The 25955-nt window shown below is 65.9% G+C and overlaps 1 protein-coding gene across 3 annotated transcripts in view; it reads right to left on the bottom strand.

The window, feature by feature from the left end:
- The window catches only part of KCNT1 (potassium sodium-activated channel subfamily T member 1), a 69855-nt gene that overhangs the window by 19387 nt on the left and 24513 nt on the right, over positions 1-25955 (bottom strand). For 2 of the 3 annotated variants that reach the window (XM_060013798.1, XM_060013797.1), the window contains exons 3-13: positions 11154-11233; positions 10563-10662; positions 7756-7812; positions 6348-6396; positions 6209-6268; positions 5995-6069; positions 5845-5928; positions 5024-5118; positions 3935-4115; positions 569-733; positions 168-304 (exon numbers count right to left, since the gene is read on the bottom strand). In XM_060013798.1, the coding sequence (XP_059869781.1) occupies positions 168-304; positions 569-733; positions 3935-4115; positions 5024-5118; positions 5845-5928; positions 5995-6069; positions 6209-6268; positions 6348-6396; positions 7756-7812; positions 10563-10662; positions 11154-11233 (1083 nt within the window). Of the gene's footprint in view, positions 1-167; positions 305-568; positions 734-3934; positions 4116-5023; positions 5119-5844; positions 5929-5994; positions 6070-6208; positions 6269-6347; positions 6397-7755; positions 7813-10562; positions 10663-11153; positions 11234-22091; positions 22553-25955 lie in introns of those variants that run through there. The other variant, XM_060013796.1, reaches the window with a different exon arrangement.

Raw genomic sequence — 25955 nt, forward strand, 5'->3', positions numbered from 1 at the left:
GAGGCTGGGGGGCTCGCCCAGGCGGCTCTGCCGGGGTCAGCGGGGGGCCTGGCCCGCCCGGGTGGGTGACAGGCACAGAGAGGGAGCTGCCGCCCGCCTGAGGGCCCCTCCCTGGCCTGCCCGTGCGGCCGGCGCGGTACCGCACCCTCACCCCCGCCGGCGCTCACTTGGCCCGCATGAGGTCCTGGTCCTTGAGCGCGGAGCCCTGGAGATAGATGACCCGCTGGGACCACAGGGGGATCTGCAGGACCCTGCGCACCTGGATGTCCATCTCGGTGGGGCACAGGATGACGACGTAGTAGTCCTGCAGGTAGGAGGGCGTCAGCCCTGCTGGCAGGCTTGCTCGGCTCCGGCCCACCCTCCTTCCTAGTGTTTCCACACCAGTCGCCTCTCAGGAGCCCCAGCCTTCTCTGTGATGGTGCATCTGGCAGGAGGGAAAGGCAGGACCCCACAGACCCACCCCCACAGTGCGGGAGACCACCGGGGCTCCACTGCACAGGCAGGGAAACCCAGGCCCAGGGAGCTCAGGGGGCACTGGGGTGGGGTGGGGCCGTGGGCGGGGCCTCACCTGCAGCCGGGGGTGGGCGTAGAACTCATTCAGAAAGTCCATGAGCAGGTCGATCTTGAGGGAACTGACACACAGGATCACGTGCTTCTCCGTCTGGGCCCGGTGGCGGCTGTAGTTGCCCCCCGACTTCTGCCGCTCCATCCACAGGTAGACGAGCTCCTCAAACTGCAGGTAAGAGCGTGTGAACTCCAGGAGGCCTGGGGCTCCGGGAGCTGCGTCCCGACCACGTCTCGGAAGACCACAGGCAAAGTTTGCGGCACAGGTCGCTCAAGGGGCCAGGTGGGGGCAGAGTGGACGGTCCCGCCAGTGTGTGGGGTAGTGAGAGATGTGGCAGGTCCAGCTCCCAGCGCCAGGAGGCCAAGCAACCATTAGTGGGTGCCGAACTATACGCTCCGAGCATCCAGGTAACTGAGCCCCTTGGGTCTCCGTCAGCACCTGAGACACGTTTTGGAGAAACCTGGAAACGTGTCTGAGAAAAGCCTCAGGCCTAGAATGAGGGACCCAGGTGCCCGGCATGGAAGGAGCACTTTGAGTACCACGGTTCTGAGCCCAGGTCAAGGGTGTGGCTGATTGGAGGCTGCCGTCTGGGGGTGCCGTCCACCCTGGCCCACACCTCCTGGCTGTGAGCTTTGGGTGTTGAGAGCCCTTTGTAAGTAGGACAGTGACACATCTATAAAGGTGGGCTGGCGGTGAGGGGACTCCAGGCTCCACGGAGCTGACCGGGGTGCTGACCTGCCCAGGACCTGCCGCTACTGTCTAACTTCCCGTCTGGGTGACAGCCAGACCCCGTGAAAGCACTGAGGTCGTTCATTTTTTTTCCACACAATTTTAAATGAATGGCAGCAGCCACACCCTCTGGTTCTCACCTGCTCTGGGTGACATGCTGTATCTTGCTAAGGGGAGATCAGCTCATTGAATTTATTGAGCACCTACTAGGCTCCAGTGACAAGGCCCTGTGGCCTTGAAGCACAGGACTGGGCCCTAGTAGGAAGGGCCGGAGACCCCAGGGTGATCCCTGAGGCCTGTGCAGGACTGGGGCTCTGACGGCAGACACCTGGATTCAAGCCTCCCATGTCACGGGTGTGGCCTTCCGAACGTGACCTTATTTGGAAATAGGGTCTTTGAGGATGTAATGAGTTAAGATGAGCTCAGACTGGATTAAGGTGGGCCCTACCTCCAGTGGCCGGTGTCCCGTAACGAGAGGACACAGAGGTGCAGGAATAAGCCACGTGGAGACGGAGGCAGAGCTGAGAGGGAGGCGGCCACAAGCCCCAGGGCGCCAAGGACCATGGCGCCACCAGAAGCTGGAGACGCGGAAGCAGAGCCTCCCCTCAAGCCTCCAGGACCAGCCCTGCTGACACCTCGGTCTCAGACTCTGGCTCTGGCCTGTGAGAGAGTAAATTTCTGTTGTGTAAGCCCCCACCCCCCCATTTGTGGGGTGCTCTGTTCCGGCAGCTGCAGGAAGCACCGCGCTGATGTGTGAAACTCAGCCCTGAGCGGGGAGGATGCTGTCAGCTGTCGTCACTGTTACTCTGCAAGGAACATCTACAGGTGGGCATTCCGCTGTCACCGTCTCTAAGGGCGCTAACTGGTGAACGTGGTTAAAGAAAGAACGAAGGACGGTAACCGAGACTGTCCCTTTCCATCACTGACAACAGATTACTCAGTCTCGCGGGTCCTGACCTTCCACTAGCCCTGGAGGACGGTGTGTGCCTCCGATGCCGGGCCCTGCGGCCTCCCTCTCCTTGGGGCTTGGGCACCAGCCTGGCCTGGGTGATGGGATGTAAACACCAGCCCTGAGCGGCCCCTGCACCCGCCAGGAGCGTGGGGGCCAGAGCACCGCAGGAACAGAAGCTCCGCAGCCGTGGGACAAGGGCACAGCCTTGCGGAGGCGTCCAGGATGCCAGGGGGCGGGAGCCAGCTTACCTGGCACCGTTTACTTGAAACCACACACAACCCCTCTGTGCACTCACGGGGGGCACACACACGGGGGACAGCCCCCAGCCCCACAACCTGCCCCGGGGAGGGGAGATCGTCCCCTCTCTCTCCTGATGTAGCTTCTGAGTCACCGTTTACTTGAAACCACACACAACCCCTCTGTGCACTCACGGGGGGCACACACACGGGGGACAGCCCCCAGCCCCACAACCTGCCCCGGGGAGGGGAGATCGTCCCCTCTCTCTCCTGATGTAGCTTCTGAGTGGGACAGACTTGCCAGGCTTGAAAAGGTTCCGGGTAGTAATGTAAAAATATAAAATTAAACTTAAAGAAATATGATTAATTAGAATTAAAAACATAAAACAAATAATGATGTTCATAACTATATAACTAAAAATGCAACTTAACTTATAACAAAAAGTAATTAACATATATAAATTTAGATATCTAAAATATTAAAAATACGATTTAGAAAAACATGATTGTATAAAAATATAATAAGATGTGAACATGGATTCTACAAGCAGCCAGGGCCCCGGGAAAGTGGACGGCCCACCTTGAGGTGCTCTGTGGCCTGCGGGGGCCCTGCCGGGGGCGGGGGGAATGGGGGGAGGACGGGGCTTCAGGTGGAGGCCAGGGAGGAGGCCACTGCTGAACCAGGTCCAGGAAGGCAAGTTCCGGCGAGCGCGGGGATGGGGGTGAGACCTCTGTTTAGGGCTCTTGGCCCACGGGTGTCCCTCGCATGCAGCTGGCCTTCCTGGAGGGGGTGGGCTGTGCTCCGGACCAGGGGGAAAGCAGGGAAGGGGGGGGTGTCAGCTGGGGCTGGGGGCTCCGAGCCACAGGGCGGGGGTGGGGAGTTGAGCTCAGGGTCAGCAGAGGACCCCGGGGGTGGACTGGCCCCCGTTGCAGCCACAGTTAGGCACCTCCCCTGCCCCGTCCCTCCAAATCCTGAGTGTCCCCCGTGGGGTCTGGCTTCCCCCAGTCCATCCTGCTCCGTCCCCTGGGCCTTCTCCTGCCCTCTGGAGGGCTGGGGGCGCCTGCAGCCACCGGCCCCCTCTCCAGGCCTCTACCCGTTGTATCTAAACACGGCTGGCTCAGCCGGCAGACTGGCCTTGCTGACAGGCGACGGGAAGCAGCGGTGCCCCACGGGGTCCTGACAGCTGCTGCCGCTGCCCCGGCTAAGGACTCCTGTCCCAGCCCGCGGGACACCCTGGCAGCCCCCCACGCTCCACACTCCGCAAGGGACCCGGGGGAGCCGTCTGAGCACGCCCCCCCCACTGTCCTGACGGCTGCGGGCCTCGCTAGCCACAGGCCCCCAGGAGGCCCCGGCAGGCCCCACGTGTCCCCGTCGGGGTCTTGGCCTTGCGGCCCCTCCCAGGACTGGCGCCCCTCCTCGCCCCTCTCGGCCCCGCCGGGCAGGCCTCACACCTGCAGCGGGAGCACCACGAGGGCCACGCAGATCATGATGGCCACCAGTAGCTGGGACGGCCAGATCTTGGGCGTCACGTCTCCGTAGCCCACGGTGGAGAAGGTGACGATGCAGAAGTAGAAGGACGTCAGCAGGGACAGGTTGCCGCCCGCACGCTCCAGGTGCTGGATGCCGCAGGTCCTGGAACCGGGGATGGGGGTGGCGGCAGGGCCTTGGCCGGCCTGGCGCCTGGGGCAAGGCTGGGCCTGCCCGCGACAGCACGTCAGCTGTCGCCGACACGGCGCCCCAGCCTGGGCCCGGGTCCAGCTCTGCGCTTCCCGACCCTGGCCTGTGGGGCTGGCACACCCAACGCATCCCCCCGGGCCTTCCTTTCCTGCCCCGAGGTGCCTTTGAGGCCCCTGGAAAATTGGACGGGAGCGCAGACACAGCGCTGCGTGGGTTCAGCGTGGGCCTGGGGTCAGAGGAGGTGGATGGGGCCGCCCAGGCTGCGAGCCCCTACCTGCCACCCACCTCGGAGTTCGTCCTCCCCCAGGAGGTCAGACGGCGCGGGGCACGCCCAGCCCCCTGCCCAGCTAGAGCTGGACAGTCCTTCCCCCGTCGTGGCCCCGTGGCCCGTCCCCACATACACCGTGGCGCGGCACACAGCGGTGCTGGGGCCCGCCCCAGGGTGGACGCGCTGGCTGCGGGGAGGGGGCAGGCGGGACCACCCCGGTGCTTCCTGCCCCGCGGACACCCCGCCCCGCTCCGCTGGAGTGTGCGTCTGCGTGTGTCGGGGGGCATGGGGGGGGGGCACACGGCCTTGGGACCTGCCCGCGTCCTCGCCCAGGGCACAGGCACGTGCCGGGGGGGCGTGCTCTCTGCTCCAGCCCCCAGGCTGCTCCCAGACCTTATTCTCGGCTGGACCTCGAGCCGAGGGTCCCCCCCGTCCCCCCAGCCAGTGCCCTCCTCCACCATGTCTCTCCGGGCCCTAGAGGAGCCGGACTCGGCAGCTCTGGCCTAGGAACCGGAGCTCCGAGCTGCCTCTGGTCCTTTACCCCGGCTTCTCGGATGCGAGGGCTGGGCGACGCGGCCGCCTGGCAGGGACTCACCCCGTGAAGACCAGGCACAGCAGGGTGCAGAAGAGGATGAGGACCTGGTTGAACATGGCCGACTGGGTGCGCAGGATGGCTCGGTGGAAGTCGTTCTGCGGGAAGTGGCACTATCAGGGGCAGAGCAGGGACTGGTCGGAGCCCAGGGCCCACCCCCACCCCCACCCCCACCCCCCACCCCACCCCGTACGTCCCAGATGCACGAGAATGAATGAACGGTGGGGGGGGGGGGGGCGGCGGCTCCACCTGACCTCAGCGCTCGGCCTCCCCGTCCAGCCTCTGCCATGCCAGGGGAGGACCTGGGGCGCAGGCCAGAGGCCGTGACCTCAGCGCCGTCACCTCACTTTGCAGTGGGGATGGAGGTGAGCCGAGGGAGCCTGGGCTGGGGAGGGGCACCCTGGGAGAAAACAGTCGTTGCGCCGCCTGCTGACAGGGGCCTCGCTCAGACCTCAGCACAGGGTCTGCCGTGGCCCCGTGTCTCGGGGCCCCGCCTGCGCTCGCTTGCACTTTCACCCTCTCCCTCCTCCAGCCACGATTCCAGGGGCAGGGACAGGCCTGGGTGACTCTCCCGGGGCATCAGGGCTGGGGCTCCGGCTGGTCAGGAAGGAGGTGTGAGGGCATCTCGTGGTGACAGAGACACGTCTGTCCACCGGTCAGCCCGGCCTCCTGGGCACCAAAGGAAGCTGGCCAGCTCCCCACAGGGCCAGGGCATGGCGAGCTGTGCCCTGGGGTCCTGGGGGCCTCGCAGAGGTGAAGCGGGAGGGGAGGGGCGGGGCAGGGGGGAGCCCACCCTGCCCAGAGCTGCCCGGCCCGCGGCTCACAATCATGTTCTCCAGGGCGTGCTTGGCCAGCCAGCAGTTCAGAAACACCGGGATGAACAGGTTCCGCAGCGGCGGCCAGAATATCTGCGGAGGAGACAGGTCAGGGGGTGCGGGCTCGGCGGCCCCTTCCCCAGCTGGTGGCTCACCCACCGTGATGATGAAGGGCAGCGTGTTGATCATCTCCAGGATGAAGGCCACGCGGAAGATCTGCTCCCAGATGTTGCCCTGGGGAGCCAGGGGGGTGGGCTTCAGAGCAGGTGGGTGGGGAGGGGGCCAGGGAGGGGTGTGTGGGGAGGGGCGTGGGGGGGAGGGGTGCGGGGGAGGGGTGCGGGGGGAGGGCAGGGCCAGGCCTGGGGGCACTTACTTTGTAGCTGAGGTAAGTGAGGAGCGTGGTCTCCAGGAAGCTGACGGCGGCCACGGTGACCTGGGGTGGGGAGGGGCCGGAGCTTCTGAGCGGGGCCGGGGCAGGCAGGGCCCCCCAGAGCCGTGCTGCCTCCACTCACCTGAGTGGCCCACAGAGCCGTCTTCCTCTCCACCCACAGGATGGGGGCCCTGGGGAGAGAGGGAGGTGAGCCCTGGGCCTCTACTGACCGCAGGCTGCTGCTTGAGCTGGACGGAGGGCAGCAGCCTTGCCCTCGGAGGGGCCGAGGGCAGGAGGGAAGGGGAGGTGCCCGGGGAAAGGGGGCCCCAGGGCGGGGCCTGTGAGGCCAGGGCCTAAGCGGGCTGCCCTGGGGACGGGCCGTGGGCTCAGAGTCCGCAGCTGGCCCAGGTGGCCTCCCCTTCTCGTCTGGGCTCCCGGGGACAGGCTCCTACGCCCGTCCCCGCAGGGGCAGGGGTGCTGGCCATCACGCTCCCCGGTTTCCGACCTCAGGTCCTCGTCCATAACCCAGCAGGGGAGGGGAGTGACTTGGGTGGGGGTGTCCCTGCCCAGACGCAGCCCCAGGACAAAGGCTGCGGCGAGACCAGCAGGAGGGGTCGGGTGGCCGTGCTCAGTGCAGAGCCAGACCCCAGACGGCCAAGGCCCTGACCCCCGTGGGCCCCTGTGGGGTGGGAGGGCCCCCGCCGCAGTGGAGGCGTTGGGCTGTTGTTTCCTGGGCCGAGGGACACAGACTCTGAAATCCCCGGGCCTTCAGGGCTGCTTGGACGAGAGCTGGGCCCGGGCTCAGGAGCTGCCCTGGCCGCCACTCCGAGGCACAGGCCCAGAAAGGAGAGGCTTCCAGGGCCGGGTGTGAAGGGAGGGGCTGGCGTGTCCCTTCCACCCCAGCTGTGCGTGCCTTCCAGGGACAGGGCGACTGGGCCAGAGCGGGAGAAGCTGCGGAGCTGGGGACACAGTGCTCAAGGTCTGGTACGTTGGGTCCTGCTGCCGCCAAGTACCAGGACTGCTCTGCGAGGCTGGGCCGGGGGTGCCAGGGGAGGGGCGTAGGTGCAGGCTAAGGCCAAAGGGGGGCTCTGGGTTTGGGGAGGCTGGGAGGGAGAAGCTTCCATCAAGAAGGCGGCCAAGGCCCTGGGACACATGCTGGCCTGTGGACCGGGCGCCCCGCCGCTCTGGCGTCACTTCCCCCTGCCCGACTGGGCGCCTGCTCTCTTTGGCTAAAGGGCCGTGAGTTGCAGAGGCAGCGATCGACCCTCCGGCAGGTCCTCACTGCATCTCCCCTCCCACCCACGGTCCGTGAGGGCTGGGCCAGGCCGGCTGCTGCTGACCCTGCTGTCACTCTTAGATTGCTCCCGGGCCTCAGGGGCTGTACGCTGAGGGGCCATCCCGCCACTGCCCGCTGCTTGGCCAGGGCCCGGGGGTCCCAGGAGGGTCACGGGCTGCGGCTGGGCATCTATCCTGGGGGGCTGGGCAGTGTCACCCTCTGTCCACCCGACCCGGCCCTGGGCCTCTGAGTGGGAGCTGGGTGGCAAACTCACCAATTGATCTCGGAGGACGACTCGTTGAAGGTGTAATTCTGCTTCGGGCAGCCCCAGCTGTGGAGAGACGGAGCTGGCCGGCCACGGCCCCTCCCAGCACCGCCCCCGAAGGGACCAGACCCTTCCCAGGGTTGCCACGGGCCTAGGGCGTATGGGGGGCACACTCTCCCCAACCAGGGCCCCCACAACTCAGACAGGCGTCTGTACTCTAACACCTGGGGGACAGGCAGCTGCTCGCACCCTGCAGACGCTCTCGGAGGCTCTCTAACGGATGAGGGGCAGGCCGGGTGAGGAGAACACAAGAGGTGAGCCCAGGAGGGAGTGGGGATTCCCCCCGGGCTGCCAGCAGAGAAAGGGCTGCGCGTGGCCAGCGACGGACCCTGCAGCACTCAGGGCCTCCTGGAGGCCAGAGCTGCCGAAACAAGGCCGGGCGATGTGCGCGAGACACGCAGAAGAGCCGAGCTCCTGCCCCGTGGTGCCGGCTCCGAGACGCAGGTCCCTGAGTCACTGCCGAGGACAAGCCTCCCCACGCCACCTGGATGCCCACTGGGAGGGTGGCGGGGCCTGGCAGACGCGCTAGTTCTGCCCCAGATTACAAGCAAAGCCAGGGTCACTGGCCAACAGGACCTCGCTCTCAGAGCCCCATGGTGACCGGCAGCTCCCTCCTCCTTTTTTCTCAACTGACGCACTTCCTCCTAAGCCTGAGCCTGTGGTTGCAAACTCAATGCCCACAGCGGCCGCCAGCCCCCCTCCATCCCGCCGCCCTCCATCCAGCCATCCATCCATCCATCCATCCATCCATCCATCCATCTATCCACCCATCCAGCCACCCTCCATCCAGCCACCCTCCATCCGTCCACCCTCCATCCAGCCACCCACACATCCAGCCACCCTCCCATCCAGCCACCCTCCATCCGTCCACCCTCCCATCCGTCCACCCACACATCCATCCATCCAGCCAGCCAGCCGCCCTCCATCCAGCCACCCTCCATCCATCCATCCAGCCAGCCAGCCACACATCCATCCAGCCAGCCTCCATCCAGCCAGCCTCCATCCAGCCAGCCTCCATCCAGCCAGCCTCCAGCCAGCCACCCTCCATCCAGCCACCCTCCATCCAGCCACCCTCCCATCCGTCCACCCTCCATCCAGCCACCCTCCCATCCGTCCACCCACACATCCATCCACCATCCTTACATCACCCACCCATACACCCTTCTCTCATCCACCATCCACCTTCTATCCACTCATTTATCCACCCACCCATCCACCCGCCATCTATCCACCCATCCATCCAGCGTCCTTACATCATCCACACATACACCCTCTCATCCGCCATCCACCTTTCTATCCACCCACCCACCCATCCATCCTCCTTCTATCCACTCATCCGTCCACCCAGTCATCCATTATCCATCCATCTCTTCATCCCTCCATCCATCCACCCACCTGTCCATCCATCCCACGCATACATCTACCAGCCCCCCCCCACCCATCCATTCGCTCTCCCACCCACCCGTCATGTGCCAGGTGCTGTGCGATGAATACAACAGAGCCGGTCCCTGTGGGAATGTAAAGCCACATGTCCCAGACGCCTCTGGGAGTGGGAGAAGGTGGGATGAACCCAGGAAAGTGCTTGGAGAGTCAGAACCCCGGTTTCCTTCTCAAACCACCACGGTGGGATCTGTCCTCCTGCACTCCTGATGAAGACAGGAGGTCTGTTCTCAGGAGTGGGTGAGGGTCTGGCCTGGGGAACCCACCCCGCTGCACGTGGTGGGGAGGTAACTACAAGCTTGCACTGTGAACTTTGACCCTGGCCTCCTTCCCAGCTCAGCGGGCAGGAGCCCAGGGGCCAGGCCTTACCCTGCAGGGAAGAGGGGAAGGATCTGCCCTGAGGAGCCAGGCAGACCCAGGGGACGGTGGTGACCAACTGGCCACACACCCTGACCACAGGGCCCTCGGCCTCCGAGAGCCCAACCTTAGTGTGAGTGGCCAGACGCTTGAGGAAGTCCCTTCAGCGTGAGCTCGGGGGAGCAGAGACTGAGCAGAAGGGGGAACTGTAAGAAAGGAAAGCGGTTCAGACAAACCCGAAGTGCTGATGGCAGGGCGCCTGCAGGGGGAGCGGCGCTTGGAGATGAAGCGTTCTCAGAAATCAGAAAACACAAGAGCAGAGGTGAAACTCTCAACCAGAGGCGGGAGAGAAAGCTGGGGAGACCCCCAGACAGAGCAAAAGAGGGAAGCAGTACCGTTCCAGAACCTTCCAGAACCCCACATCTGGGTACGAGGGAGTCCAGAGAGGCTCCCGGAGCAGATGGGGAGGTGGGCTGGGAGGGGCAAGGGGAACCGGGTGGAGCCCCAAGAAAGAGGCACACCCCTGCCCTGCACCGCGAGACTCACGTCCTCCCCCCACCGAGGCCTGGCACCCCTGCCTGCCCAGCAGGAGCTGCTGAGCGACCCAGGGCCCCTCGCTGAGACCCCCCAGCGCACCCCTGGGCGAGCAGGGAGGGGGCATCCCAGACCCCCAAGGAGAGCTCTGTCCAGGTCCGGGTGTGGCTGCAAAGGCAGCCGTCGTCCACGACAAGGACACCCCTGCCCGTGCTGAGCCGGCGGGTCAGCTGGAGCCTGAGGGTGGCATCCTGGCCACGGCTCTGTTGGGGAGGGGTACTGGGTGGGGGCCCATGGGGGAAGGAAGGACTCCCCAAGGCCCTGGCACAGGGCGCCGGGCACGGACCCCTGTGCGGACCCCATCGGCCTCTGTAACGGCAGAGGGCCCACAGGAAGGCCCAGCCCCGGGCCCGCAGGTCACCCACCATCCGATCCCCAGGGCCGGGTCGTCCAGCAGGACGCGGACAATGTAGAGTAGGCAGGTCAGCAGCTTCAGGGAGAAGTTGAGCAGCCGGATCCTCAGGCCTGTGGGGGCGGGACGGTGGTCGGGCTCCGGACGGGCCGGCGTCCCAGCCCGCACTCCGCCCTCTGCACCTGGGCCTCCGCACCGGCTGCCCCGCCAGCACTGACGGGGTGGCTCTGCTGGGCCGGCCTCTGAGAGGCTTCACCCTGTCCCGCCTCACGGACGTGGTACAGAGGGCTCCCGGGGCTGGTGTCACCGGTGGGGGGGGGTGAGGGGAGCAATGGACAGACTGACGGACCAGGACCCACGGGCACCTCCGCACCCCATCTTGCATCCCAGGGGGCCAAGCTCCTGCTGGGATGCAGGTGGAAGGTACCCGCAGCGGGAGGGTGGGGCCACACGGAGGGGCCAGGGAGCCCCTCGGGGTGAAGGGGCTGAGACGGTGCCACCCGGCTGCCAGGGGCGGCGGGTCCCCACAGGGTGGAACGTGGTGCGGGCCGGAGGTGAGGGGCACTCCCACCGCCCTGCCCCCCACCCTGAAGGCCCCACTCACTGGATCTTTGGTTTTTGATGAAGAACAGCTTAAGTCTCTCCTTGAAGGTGTTCTCGTTGACGTAGAACTCCACCTGGACCCTGGGGGGCGGGCAGGAAGAGTGGGCCCGGGGCCAGCGGGGGCTGCAGCCCAAAGCCCCCCACACGGCGGGCCCCTCCCCGCTGCCAGAGCAGGGTCAGCGCTGCCACCTCGGACAGAAGGCCCTGGTTGCCACATCCCCACGTGCCCCCAGCGGACCTGCCCACCGGCTGCCGCCTTCTCAGTGCCCAGGGACCTCCAGGCCCCGCAGAGGCGTATGCTCACAGGCCCCCAGCCTGGGCTGTCACGGCGGCCACGAGGATTACATGTGGCCTGTGTGGCCCTTGGCTCAAAACATGCCGTATCATTAGTATAGAATGTTCTAGAAGCCAATGGTCAGCTGCTTTATCTGGAGACCCCTGGTGGTTGAGCCTGGAGACTCGCTGCAGCCCGCGGGATGGTCGAGGCAAACAGGCTGGCAGTGGGCCCCCTCCCTGGATGACCCCCAGATGCCCTGAGCCCCTACCCGGGCTCCCAGCATCCTGGGAACAGACCACACGGACTGGCAGGATTTTGCTGTCGAACGAGGAGGCAGGGGGTGGGGATGGCCCGTCTCGTCACTAGGGTAACGTGGGACCCGGAGGCCACGGGCCGCTGCCCCCACCTCGGCCGCGAGCCCACTGTGGCCGGCATGCTGGCTAGGCGAGGGCTTAACGTTCCACCATAACGGAAACTCCAGTGTTGACAGCACGACAACGACCCTGTAGCCAGGTTCCCGCGGTGGGAATGGTCCAGCCCCGCTTCTCCCTTGCCGGGTGGGGGCCCTGGGGCGGGGCTGCCTTGCTCTGGGTTAGCACCTGGCATCTGCCACACGGCCTCCGTTCCAAGCTGCATCTGCCCCACTGGCAGGTCAGGACCCCACAAGCAGCCCATGGGCATCACTGTGGCCAGTCCTCACCCCCTGACCAGACAGAGGCACCAAGAGCCCGGAAACGCCTGGTCCAGATGCCATGCCCTGTGCCTCCCCTCACCCAGATGTCAGGTAGAGGCGGCCCCGCCACCCTCAGGGATGTTGTGTGGGTGCGATAAGACTGTCCAGGTGAGGCAGCTGCTCAGGCACACTCTGTGTGAAGACCGTGACACAGGAGGCAGAGGGACTGAGCACCCTGAAGGCAGAGTAGTGCTACCCAGAGGCACCCTGGAGGGCTGCATGTAGGAGGTGGCGGTTGAGCAGATGGGATGCAGGACAGTGGTCCACAGGCAGAGGTGAGGCGCACGCTGGCCCAGGTCCCTGCTCCCCACCCCTACCTCCCTGTCGTCGTCCACCAGGGTGGAGGGCTGTGAACGTTCTCCCCCTCTGACCAGGCTCCAGCTCCTATCGATGCAGAAATTCATGCCGCTGTCACCTTGAAAGTTCAATGGCGCTGCTCTGCCCGCGGCTGGCTGCCCCAGCATCTCCAAGAAGTGTTTCCTCAAGCCTGTTCTAGGCATAGTGTGTGATACCTGGTGTTGGCAGCAGCCGTCTGGACCTCCCCTGGTGATGGGCCCACGGGAGGGGACTGGGGCAGAGCCCCAGCACCTCCCTGACCTTTGCCAGGTCGGGGGCCCTGGCCTGACCACAGCGGCCCCCACTGGTCAAAGGCCCAAGAAGGGCCCAGGGGGAGGAGCTGGTGGCGTGGGCCCTTCCCCACTCTCAGGTCCTGGTGCAGGGCGGTCAGCACCCCAGGACACCCCACTGCACACTGTACCCAACGCACCCCACTGCACACAACATCCCAATATACCCACCGTACTCCAGCACATCTCTGCGTACCCCACTGCACCTAGCGCACCCACTGTACCCCAGCACATCTCTGCGTACCCCACTGCTCCTAGCGCACCCACTGTACGCAGCAGCTCAGCACGCTCCTCATGTCCCAGTATAGCCCCGTGCACACCACTGTACCCCAGTGCACCCGGCGTACGCTGCACCCCAGCACATCTCAGCGTACACTGTACCTTGGTACACCCACTGTACTCCAGTATATCTGTGTACCCCACTGCACACTACACCCCAGGATACCCTACTGTACCCCAACGCATCCACTGTACACTGCACCCCAGCACACCCCACTGGACCTGAACCCCAACCTCCTCTGCAGGTGCTACCCAGAGCCGGGTCACGGGAATCCGAGGGTCCCTCTGGGGAGTTGGTCAAATGCCTTCTCTCTGAAGGAGCAACTCAGACAAGCCAGGCTGGGCCTGGGCCAAGTCAGGGGGCAGACGCCCCTCGGCGGTGCCCACGTGTCCCGAGGGAACACTCCCCCACCGTCCTGCCCTGCACAGAGAAGCCTCAAGGAGGGGTCCCCAGCCCTTGTGCCCCTCCACTTGGGTACCCCCTTCCTGGCCCTCATCTGGCCAGCAAGGTCCAGCTCGGCCCACGTGGCGGGTGCGCATGGCTGGTGGCCGAGTCTCCCTCCTTCCTCCTCAGCCTCCCAGGGACCTGCCCCCCCCGTGCACCACGCCCCCAGCCCGCATGCCTCTCACGGCGGCCCCCGCAAGTCCCCGCCCAGGCCCAGGGGTCAGGACTGCCAACCAGGACTGGTCACGCCTCAGACATGGAACCCGTCAGCCCCCTGCCCGGGTGGCTGTGGACACCCATCTGCACAGGCCCCCCCGGCCCCGGGCGCTCTCCACGCGGGAGGAGAGAAAGGGGTGGGGGGCGGCGGAGCCCGGCGAAGACTCGGCCCCGGGAGGTCAAGCCTGGGTGCCCGGGGAAATCCACGGAGCCGCGTCCGCTTTTTTTTCACGAGCTGTGGCTGCCCGCTTCTCCCACCACAGAAAGTAAGTTACAAGCTTCCCATTTACTCTGAAGTGCGGGTGCAACGGGTGTGATTCAGCTGCAGGATGTGCTCTTGGCTCCGCAAGTTGCCGGGGGATGCGGCCACGCCGGGGTCACGGACCGTCTGGCCTGGCAGAGCCCCGCCTCTCCCACTCAGACAGGTGGCCCCACCTCTCTGAGCCTCGGCCGCCTCACCTGGGGCTCGGGCGGCTGCCACGGGCATCCGGAGGGAGCCTGGCAGGGCTGCCGCGACCGTGGAGAAGTTAACACGGTCCTCTCTGTGCCTCAGGTCCTCCCTCGTAAAGTCCAGGTAGGTGTTGGTTTTCAGAGAGAGGATGAAGTGAGAGACGGCCACGCCCGTGGCCGGGGCCCGGCGCCCACCAGCTTGGTGCGAGCGATCGGGGCTGGACCTGCTCTGAGCCTGACTTTGGTCCACACCCACCACTCACATCACCCAGGAGAGACGGCCCGTGCCATAGACCCACGTGTATGGCTGCCGGCCACCAGCTGTGGCTTGAGGCCCTGTGGCGGCCCCGTGGTGGAGCCGGTGCCCAGGCCCACAGGAAGCTGCTCTGGGGAGCGGGGGAGGGCTCCGTGGGGGTCCAGAGCCAGGAGCCGGCTACGAGCTCACAGGGCGACGGCCCGGCAAACAGCTCGAGAGCCGGGCGAGGGCAGACAAGGGGTCCACTCCGTCTGCACCCGCTCGCATGCATTCACCCGCTCCTTCGGCAGGACGCCCGGCGGGGAGGCCTGGGCGCACCGCAGGGCCCCTGCTGCCCGCTGCCCGGGGTGCAGGAAGGTCTGCGGCACTGGGCAGGCCTGGTCACGGGGCCCCGAGGCTTCTGAGAGCCCCAGCCCCAGACGGTCCCTGGGGTACCCCCTGCGGTTCGGCCATAAGCCCCGAGGACTGGACAGGCCAAACCCACTCCCTGTCCCGGGACAGTCCTGAGCCCTGCTCCCTTCCATCCGCCATGGAGCGAGCAGCTCTCAGGCTGGCGAGGACGGCGGTCCAGGCCGGGCAGCTGGAGGGCCATGTCCCCAAGCCCGGCCACAGGGCTTCGCGGAGGGGTCCTGCCAGCCCCGTCCCTACACACATGGAAACTGAGGCCCACCCAGGCTGGACGCTGCCTCAGGTCACCCAGTGGTCAGAGGAGACAGGGCTCTGGACTCCCTGGGTCTCCGAGTTTCAGGGGCGTAGGAGTCAGGTCTCAGCAGGCGGCCGTGGCCCATCCCCAGTCGGCTTGCGTTCACTGCCGGTGTGCAGGGCCTTGCCCACGCTGGGGTGGCCCAGAGGAGGCCCCCTCGTGCCGGCAGAGCAGCTTGAACTCCACCCCCCCCCAACCAGGACCGGACCTGCCAGGCGAGGGCAGGTGGAAGAAGGGGCTGCAGCTCTCCCTGCTGACCGCAGCTGACCGGCAGGCTGCGGGCGTGGCCTTCCAGGGATTCCCGGCAGGGAGCTCTGGCACAGATGGCCTGTGCCGGGAAGCGGCAAACACAGGGCCGGGCGGCCGGTCCCGGCGGGACACCAGGCACACGGCTGTGGGGAGGCCCACCCGCCCGGCTGTGCCAGCCTTGCACTCACACGGGGCCGACGTCTGGCAGCCTTCTTCCCGGTCTACTGCTGTGTGCCAGTGGCTCTCCAGCAGGTGCCCGGGAGCTCCACGCAGGAGGCCACGGAGCCCCGGGCGAGATGGAAGAGCAGGGCCGGGGCCCAACTGCCAAGGCCGAGGCCGCGGCTACTCTGTGAACGGGCAGAGCCCGTGACCCGCCCTGCTCCCGGGCAGTGGCAGGTCCCAGGGTGGGCGGGCAAGGAGCCGGGCTGGGTTGGGTTTGGAGGTGGGGCCCTCAGGCAGACGGGCTGCGGACGGGCTGCTCTGCCCCAGCTGCAGCCTTGCCTGTGGGGGCATCGGGGGCACAGGCTCTCCTGCAGCTCCTCCCACGGAACAGGCTGGGGCACAGGCCGCCCGCCGTCCCACGTCAGCCCACGGCCATGCGCCTCCCCTCTGCCACTCGGCCCTCCCGGTGCCTGGCACACCGAGGAGAGCAAAGGCTCCGGGTGACCTCTCAAACCAACAGACGGCGCCGTCCTGGGCCTCCCCAGTCCAAGAGAGCGTCCTTGTACTGGCGCCTTGGCTCGGTCAGGGGCCCTGGTGAGCCTCCTTGGGCCTCCGAGGGCCCAGGGACGTTTGCTTTGCCCGTGACAATGCAATTCTGGGGCAGCAGGACCCCAGCCTCGGCCCCTCAGGTGGCCGCAATCGTCCACATCCTCCCACGGTCTCAGACCCGCTCCTGGTGGGGCTGGGAGAGCCCTGCGGTGGAGGAGGTACCTTCCCCCTCCTGTTACCCACCGCACCACCGCTGGGGGGCTGAGGCCCAGGGCAGCTCCCAGGCTCCTGCTGGCGGCGTAACAGCGCAAAGCCTCGGGCTGCAGGGGGCGGCGCGGGGAAGCCCTGCGCGCGCGGTGGTGGCCAATGTCGACGGTGTTAATTAACGAGACTAAAAACCAGGCCCCAGTCGGTGGCCACACTGGACGCCGTGGGTGTGAGCAGGTGGGGGGCTCTTTCCCAGGAACGCCCCCAATGGGGCTGCTGAGGGCGCTTGGGTACCCCGACCTCAAAGCACCCTCTGCTTGACCTAAATCCTGGCTGAAGCCAGGAAAAGCCTGGCAGGGCTCACGGTGGGGCAACCGAGCCAGGTGCCTGTGGGTCCGGACGGTCACCAGCGGTCACCTGTACGCTTGTCCCCACGTAGGCACCACGGCAGGGGTCCCTGCTCCCTCCCGAGGGCTGTGGTCACAACCTGTGGGGTGTTCGCCTCCGGACGCCCCCGTCTCCTACCCCCAGGCTCCGCCCCAGGAAGCGCCACCCGAGGCCCAGCAGCAGCAGCCGTGTCCCCGCTCCCACCCGGCTGCAGGGCAGATGCTGTGGCCGGAGCAGGCCCTCCCCCCTGGGCTGGCACGGCTCGAGCTGCCCTCCCTCCCCGGGCCTGCCAGGGGCTGGGAGGCCACCTGTGAGCCAAGCACTTCCTGAGACGGAGAGGAGTCCAGGCTGAAATCTTCCAGGTGAAGCCTGGGGACGGAATGGAGTGGACACATCAACGCGGACGGATGGACAGACAGAGGGCCTGGGCTCCTGGACCAGGTGTGGGCAGGGACACATAGGGAGGACGCGGGCAGGGTCCGAGGGAAGCAGGGGTGCGCCCGTGCGCACACTCCCGACTGGGCCTGGCGCCCTCGGCACCCGCACAGCGGCACAGTGCGCGCGGCAGTGCGGCATACGTGCCCCGTCCCGCCCGGGGCGGGACGGGGTGACCGCTAGACCTGGGAGACCGCACGCGGGATGGGCACCCGCCTGTGGCCAGGTGAGCGGCAGGACCGCAGGTCTGGCGAGGGCTTACCGCACTGTTCGGCACTAAGCCCGCCCCAGGCCCTGCGTGACCCCGGTGTCCAGGAAGCAGCACCGTCAGCCACCCTCTGACACCCAGGAAGCTGATGGCCGCAAGAGGCGGGCCCCACACAGGGCCACTGGCTGGACGACCTCTGCTGGGCTCCCCCGCCCTCTACAGGCCACTGCACCCCCTGCCCTGCCCCTCGGCTTCCTGGGTGACAAGGCAGGCCAGTGCTTTTAGGGACCCCCAGGGGCAACCCCTCTACTGGGCCAGCAACACACACCTGCTGCCCTTTGGGCGGCCTGGCCCAGGGCTCTACCAGACTGACCACAGCCAGATGACACCAAGGTGGGCGTGGCCTGTGCCGACCTGGGAGGGAGGCTGGGAGGAAGAGGCTGGTGGGAGCTGCCAGACTGCCCGTGTTGGGGCGGAGTAGGGAGGGGGGCACAGAGGGTCTGCTCTTTGCTGGTGACGCACCCACCTGGGGCCTGCTTCTCCGCAGAGGGCTTCACGGGGCCTCTCTTTCAATTCTTAAAGCAAACATCTTCCAGAAGGGGAAACCAAGGTTCAGAGAGGACCACTGCCTCCCTAAGACCACAGGCGGGGAGGGGGGAGCGGCCTGCCTGCCTGTGCAGGGCCCTCTGGGTGGGACCCCCCGCCTACAACTCCTGGTGCCCCAGCGGGTGAGGTCTTGGGCGGGTGTGGTGTGGGGCTGGGCGCTGCAGAGAGCAGGGGAAACCTGGGCTTAACTGGGCCCAGATTCTGCGTGTTTATCCAGCTCAGGTTCCCTCTGGCCTGGGCGCTGCCCCCAGTGCTGAGTCGGGCGACAGGTGCACCCAGGGTGGCAGGAACCTGGCAGGACCAGAGCCGGTCACAGCGGACCAGGAACTTGCTGAGAGCAGGTGAGGGGCGCCGGCAGGAGAGGACAGGTCGGGAGAGGGAGACTCGCCCTGTTTCTGGAGGGGGCGGGCACATGAAAGTGCAGATCTGCAGGGGAGGAGGGGCGGGGGAGGCCCGAGGGTCCTGGGGAGAACAGCACGAGGGCAGGGCCGCGCTGGAGCCGCCCGAGGGGGAACCGGAGCTGGAGGAGGCGGCCACGCGTTGGGCTCAGAGCACGCGGGGAGGGCGGGCTCGGGCCCCCAGAGCAAAGTGCACAGCTGATCCTGGGCTGGCCAAGCCGGTGTTCCCTGCAGCCCTTGCTTCCTGCCCTCCCCGGCCCCCCGCAGTCCACAGACGGCCCCAGGGCTCTGCAAAGGCGGGGCCTGACCGCCGCCGCCCCCGCGCGTCCTTGGTGGGCAGCCAGGCTCAGAGGGGCCGCCCTGAGTCAGGGCCCTGGGTGTACGGGCGCCCCCCAGCGGCCACTCTCTGAAGCTGCCGCCCGGGTCTCCGGGCGATTTCAACCCCCGCCCAGGCCCTGCAGCAGCCGCACTGGCCCCGCCCAGGCCCCACCCCTGACTGCACCCGCCCCCAAGGCCCCACCCCACCTGTGGGCCTTTGCACGAAGACCCCGCGGCTGGAGCTCCCCCTCTCTCCCCACAAACCTTCTCGTCAACCCAGCTCTGAGCGAGCCCCTCCTTGGATGTCCCCTCCGGGTGAGGGTCCAGGGTTGGTGAGCTCCGCCCCTGAAACTACCCCTGGGGAGGGCGAAGACAGCCTCCTGGCCCGGCTTCTAGGCCTGGCCTCCTGGCGGCCTCCCACTCCCCCGTCCAGGTCCTCCTGTCTCCCCTCCCCGGGGACCCTCTTCCTGCCCTGGAGTTCCCTTGACCTCTGCGCGCGGCCTCCGGCGGGTCCTCAGAGCTCATCCTGCCTCTGGCCTCCACTCCTCTCCTTGCTCGTGTGGCCCCATCCAAAGCCACACCCACACAAGGGTCCCCACTCCCCGGCCTGGGCTCTGCCTCCCGGACTTCTCCCCGTGGCTGTGCCTCTAGGTACCCCAAACTCAGCCGTCCACAGAGCGCTCCCCATTCCCTGCCATGACTCCCCACAACTCTCAGACCCCAGAATTCTGCCTCCTAGATCCTTCTGCAGCCCGTTCCTTCTCACCAGGGCCCCTGCCATGCCTTCCCGGCTACCCCCACGTCCCCTCCAGCAAGCCACCAGTGAGCCCCTCACTTGGGACACAACCCAAACCCAGGGGGCGGGGCCTGCTAAGTAAGCAGGCCCTTCCTCTCCAGCCTCACCTGCCCCAGCTGTCCCACCCCTCTGCATCCCTCTTCCTTCCAGGTCAGCACACCTGGCACCCGGCTAGGACCTGAGCTGTGCCTGGAAACCTCCTGCCTACACCTTCCAGTGGTTCTGTCCCCACCAGCCTGGGGCTCTGCAGGGGTGTCCCCAAAAGCCAGCACACTGCCCTGCCCTGCCCTGCTCTCCTGCTGGCCCCTGGGCGACAGCTCTGGGCCTTGGCACCCTCACCCCATTCTGGCTCCTGGGGCCCCTCCTTCCACACACAGCTGTTGGGGCCCAAGGACTCGGCTCTCAAAGGCCAGGGGGCAGCCCACGTCCAGGGCCGAAAGCACCCCCCCTGCCACCAGTGGGGCCCCCGAACTCGGGCCCCAGTCCATGCAGGCCAGCTTTGCCGTCCTTGGCCCCGACCCGAGGCTGGACTCCTGAAGACTCGGCAGGAGGTGGGGGACTGCGCTGGGCCCCCCCAGCAGATGTGAGGCTACACGGCAGCACCCCTGGGGGCAAGGCCGCTCAGCCCCAAAGTCGCTGGGGGCATGAAGGGGCGCTAGCCCAGCCGTGACCCCCCGGGAGGGTTCACTACATGGCCAGCCTCACCCTCACTGGCTCTTCAGCTCCAAAGCTCTCAAGCGATGGTCCTTATCACCCCCCCACACCCCGGTCACGTTTCTAACGATCCCCCCACAGCGTCCAGGAGATGGGGGTGCAGTGCTTCAGGGGCAGGTGGGGGGGGCGCCCTGGGCAGGAACGAGGCCTCGTGGCCCAGCGAGCCCTGCCCCCGGCTGGCTCCAGAAGGCGCGTGCAGGACGCGGGCAGCCGCAGGAGCTGCGGCCACAGGCTCCCTCCGGCAGAGGGCAACCACCTGCCGGCTCTGGTCTTACTGGAATCTCTATCAGACTCGTGTTCCTAAGGAACAAAGCCTGCAAGTCCTCCCCTGCTCTGAAACCTGCCATGGCTCCCTACTCCCGTCCAGAGCAAACTCCACAGTGTGCATCTAACGCTTGGGGAGAGGAAGCTGCAGGCGCCAGCCCTTGGTGCTGCTGGGCCAGCGATGCAGCTGCAGACACTCCCTCTACTCTGCAGAAGGAGGCTGATGAGGACCCTGAACCTCAGGGCCTGCAGGGGGACTGAGTGAGGCTGCTCACATGAAGGGTCATCAGCACAGGACTGGGGGTGGCAGGGGTGGGTATGGGAGGAGGGCTCCCTGGAGGAGGTGTCCCTGCCACCACAGCTCCCATGCTGCACTGCGGGTTCAGATGCAGCCTGGACAAGACCTGCCATGCCTCTGTCCCTGCACTGCCTGCAGGAAGAGGATGGAGCAGAGAGGAACCTGGTCTCCAGGGCCTTGGCCGGCCCTTGCCTCCCTCCTGCCCAGGGGCTGCCCATCAGCTGCGTGAGGCCACCAGGCGTGCCCGTTAGAGGCACTCTATCTCCAGCCTTAGCAGTCTCCTCCGGCAAATGGGAATGACCGCTGGGCAGTGGCCCCCAGGGGCGGCCAAGGAGCAGGAAATGGGGTTTGAGGGTGGGGAGGGGCCCAGAGGGCATGTGGCCAGCAGGAGGGGTGGGGGGAGGCTCCCCAGGCACTCTTGGTCTGCCATCTGCCAGGCTGAGTCTCTGCCAACCCCTCGCCTCAACCCTGACACGGCACAGCGCCTCCCCCAACCGCCCCAGGCTTTGGCCCTGGCTGTTTCCTCTGCCTGGAAGCCCCTGCCCATCTCCCTGTGCTCCCCCGCGAAGGTCGAGCGCCCCAGGAAGCCCCGCTCTCCCTGTCCCGGCCCAGCCTGCACCTCCCTCTACCAGGCACAGGTTTCCGCGCCCACGACATGTGCCCACACCACTGGGTCTGATTCATCTCGGTTTCCCCCGCAGCATCTAGAAGGGCTCCTGGCACAGGGCAGGGGTGGCCCTGCGTTAGCCCTGCAGACTGAGCCTCAGCGCCCGCATCTGTGAAATAGGCTGTCGTCCTGCACCGGGCCTCAAGGAGGGGCCGGACAGGGGTTGGCACTGCCCCTGCCTGGCTGGGGAACCAGCCTGCTGCACCTCAGCTGCCACTGGCTCCAGGCACCAGCCCCAGGGAGCCTGAGCCCTGATACACCCCAGCTCCCATCTGCTATGCAGCTGCTCACCTCTGAAGCAGGACACAGATGCTGGCCCTGCTTCCCCCCAAGTGGCTGCTGGAACCAACAAGAGTGTGGCCTCCAGTGGGGCAGGGCTCGGGCAGTGGTCACCAAGCCACCTGGCACAGCGCCCAGGTCCCCACTGCCTTTCTTCCCTCCGGTCTTATGTGCAGGCCCTCTGTGCTCAGCCTCTCAGAGCAGAAGGGAGCAGGGGTCCCACAGGCTCCCCGAGGCGGGCTGGAGACACACAGAGCGGTTGGGGCGCTTGGCTGGGGGTCCCGAGGGAGACCTCGGCCGTCCCTCCCTTCCCGGGGCTGCAGGCAGCGCGGCAGGTGCAGCCGAGCGGAGCCCGTGCGGGATGCGAGCGCAGAGATGCAAAGCCCCTCCCGCGGCGCCCCGCGCCCCCGCCCCTACCTCTGGCCCACGTCGCTGCCTACTGAGCCCCCGCCGCGGGCCGGCAGCAGCGGGCTGAGCCCGTGCGGCTCCTCGGGGGCCGAGGCGCCGGCCGGGGCGCCCCCCGGGCCCGCCTTGCCCTCGGACGGCGAGCGCGGCAGCTTGGCCCGCGCCATCCTGTCGGAGCGCACGGCGGCGTTGGGCGGCGGGCGGCAGGCGGCGGGTGGCGGCAGGGGAGCGGGCGCTACCATCTCCGCGCGCCGCCCCGCCTTCCCCGCGCCTCCGCCGCAGTGGAACGGCCGAGGGGGGCTGGGAAACTGGGGGCGGCCGGGCTCCCTCCCGCCGCGGCCCGGGGGCGCCCAGGCTCGGCCGCCTCCCCACCCCGGAGGCTGGGTGCCCAGAGGACGCGCCACGTGGGAGAGGGTCTTGGCGTCCCAGGCTTCGAGGGGCTGCCTTACAACGGAAGTAGTAGTAATAGTCATGCTGACGGTCACGGCGCTGGGAGGAGGGGAGGGATAGTAGCACGGTGACAGCCGGTGGCTCTCGGCCGGTCACCTCCGCAGGCGGAGGCCGCTGGAGAGGGGAGCCTCAGCCGGCCTGTGGGTTCTGGGGACGCGGGTGGGGCTCTAGTTGGCCAGCCCAGAGCCACGCGCACCTGCCAGCCCTTACCCCTGCTGCCCAGGTTGGGTGGGTCCAGCCCCTGGGTCAGGTGGGACATCGCTGTCTGTCCTCCCAACCGCAGGCACTCAGGGGTCGCCCTTTCCCCCACCTCCTTCCCCCCAGAGCTTTCTGGGAGTCCACGGGGGTACTCGTTTACCGGTGTCCGCATACCAGGCTCAGCTCCGTGCCAGGCGTGAGACCCCAGCCGCGGATGAGCCAGCTACTTCCTGGAGCCCAGTCTGCGCCCGACGCCCTGCTGGGCGAGCTCGGAGCCTCTCACTGAATACAGACAGCTTGAGGAAGTGTGCAGATTTCTGTCCATTTGCAAAGTGGGGAAACCAAGGCACTGAGGGAGGGAGAAGTACCTTCCCCAGGAGACCAGACAGGAAGCAGTGGAGCGAGGTCTGCCACGCGGGGCCAGCCGACCGAGCCTCTGCTCCCTGTTGCCGCACTGTGTGGCTTTTCTGCCCAATTCCTTCCATTTTCACAGAGAGGGAGGCCTGAGGTGACTCGCCTAGGTAACGGCCGTCAGGTGTTGGCGCTGGGAGAACCAAGGCTGTGGGTTGGCTGCCCTGCAGCCCAGCTGGGCGCAGGGGGGCTCAGACGACAACCGTCCAGGCTGCCGGGGGGGGGCTCCAGGCCCTGCCAACGTGTCCAAACCCTGACGCCAGACCGGAGCCTGCAGCTTGGCCAGCCTGCCTACCTCTATGTCTTCACCCCACTTGTGACCCAGCCAACCACCAGGGCCCGGTGCTTGCAGAGGTCTGCAGAAGGAAGGTGGGCCTCAGTACACCCAGCCCCTGGCCTGGCCCCTCCCCAGACATTGCCTTGTCGGGATAAAGCCATTCGGTGGCGTCAGCAAACACTCATAGTGCATTTCCCCCGACCGCCTTCTACGTCCCATCCTGTCCCATACCTGCCGAGGTGTTCGTACTGGCCAAGCACTGGGAGGCCCCTGCCCGCCCTGGGCAGAGGGGGGCAAGCCTCTGTCAGCCATTCCCTACCCTTCCCATGGGGAGAGAGGCATAGAGCGCCTGCAAAAGAGGGAGGGCTGGAAGTGCCTCGGGCCTGCTGGTGAGCGAGACGCATGCAGCACCGCGGGCACGGGCAGCGCCCTCTGCGGGGCCGCGCTGAGGCCCCTCTGTACGTGTGTCCACGCGAGACAGGCTGAGACCTGGGACCCTTTGCTGCAGTGCTTGCACCGAAACAAACATCTCTTCGAGCAACGAAATACGAAGAATCGATAAGGGACTAAAAATAACTGCGTACATGCGCAGGTGGGGCAAATTCTGGACAACAAGCTACAAAGAGACAGAAACCCCAACTGCCACTTCTGAAGAGCTGGGAGCAAAAGCGGGGCACTGCGCGAGACCCTCGCACACACCACCAGGGGTGGGCAGACCTCCTAAGCCACCCCTCCGGCCCGACCCCCGGACACATCCCTACCCTCACCCCATATAAGGAACCAGACGCCCCCACCACTCAGCGAGGGAGCAAGGGAACCTATTACTTGTTCACGCTCCCCACTACAGCAGCAGGGCCCCCAATAAAGTCTTGCCTGAATTTCTGATGTGGCCTCTGATCAGTTTCTATTGATTAAGGGGGCCAAGAGCCCTGGTCGGTAACACACACGCAATAGACCATCAGGGACGTTCACCTGTGCACCCCAGGAAGCTGTGAGAGGGGCTCCTTGAGACTCTAGGGTCCACGAAGAGACCAGAACTTGATTTCCTTGAGCAATGGCAGCGAATGGCAGCCCATCTCAGGATGCTCGTGGGAGCGCCATCTGTAAGGGCACAGGATGGCAACACCTCACATCCACCCACGGGGAAGGCTCAGCGTGTCTAGCGCATCCCGCCCTGAGTGCTGTGTCTTTCCCGTTCTGGGTTTTGAGAATGCAGTGGGTTGGCAGGTCCCGATGGTGTCTGAGGTCCAGGGTCAGATCAGGTGACAGGGGCAGGATGTCCAACATTTTGTGTGGCAGGATCTAATGACAAATACAGGCTGATGTGTGGTGGTTACGTCTGGGAGTGGGCTGGGGGGGTCTTTCAACTGGCTGCTGCATCATTTAGGTGAGGTTTGATTTATTTTAAAAACAATGGTCCACTTCTATGATCCCGAGTCTACTGGTATCTTCCTGTGGGGGGAGGACAGACAGCCCTCCTGGGGGGACCCGTGGCCCACGGCTCTGCATCCCCAGGGCACTGTGAGGAGTGTCCAGTGGGCAGGCTGGACGCTCCCACGTGAGGCGAGGCAGGGAGAGCGGACCCAGGCCCTGAGGAGTCCCAGCACTGCTTGCTCCCACGGGGCTCAGGCAGACTCAGACCCCATGGCTGCGTGTGGTGGGGTAGGGGACAGGCAGGAAGGTCGACTGCTCCTTTTGCTCAAGCACTTGCACCTTCTTCCAAAGGGCTTCATTCCTGCCACACAGCAGCCCTGTGTCATTCTGTGTGTGGGGACTGCTGGCTGGGTGGGGGCGGGGCAGGCTGGCTGCAACTAAGGAGCCCATGTGCCGCAACCAAGAAGCCTGTGAGCCACAACTAAGGAGCCCACCTACCGCAACTAAGACCTGGTGCAACCAAATAAATAAATTAAAAAATCAAATTAAATTTGAAAAAAAAGAAAGAAGCCCGTCGCAAAAGGACAAATCCTGTAGGATCCACTTATCTGAGGGACCTCGAAGAGTCAAACCCATAGAGACAGAAAGGAGATGGTGGGGGCCAGGAGCTGGGAGACGGAGTTAGTGCTGAATGGGGACAGAGCTTCAGTTTGGGAAGATGGGAGAGATCTGGAGATGGATGTGGCGATGGTTACACAACAGCGTGGATGTGCTGAAAGCCACTGGGCTGTGCGCTTCACGTGGTTAAGATGGTGCGTTTTTGGTATATTTTACCACGATTCAAAGAAACAATTTTTTTTAAAGGAAGGAAGGAAGGGAGAGAGAGAAGAGAAAAAGGGGGATAAAGAGAGGATGGACTTCATAAGACAAAGAAGCCGGCCAACAATAAAACATGACTAGGAGCAGAAGGAATTCCCTAAACAGGCTTCAAGCACTAAACCCACTGGACAGGGACAAGCTCAAAAATGAGACATGTCGGTGTCTCAACAGAGTGAGGGACACAGGGAGATGACAGAAGTTTGGAGACAAACCGAGAGCCCCAACACTGAATCACGTGGGATCACTCATGCGCCCAATCCAGAAAAGCTGTGACTGAAAATGGAGTT

The sequence above is a fragment of the Delphinus delphis genome, chromosome 6, assembly GCF_949987515.2.
Source record: "Delphinus delphis chromosome 6, mDelDel1.2, whole genome shotgun sequence".
Classification (NCBI taxonomy): domain Eukaryota; kingdom Metazoa; phylum Chordata; class Mammalia; order Artiodactyla; family Delphinidae; genus Delphinus; species Delphinus delphis.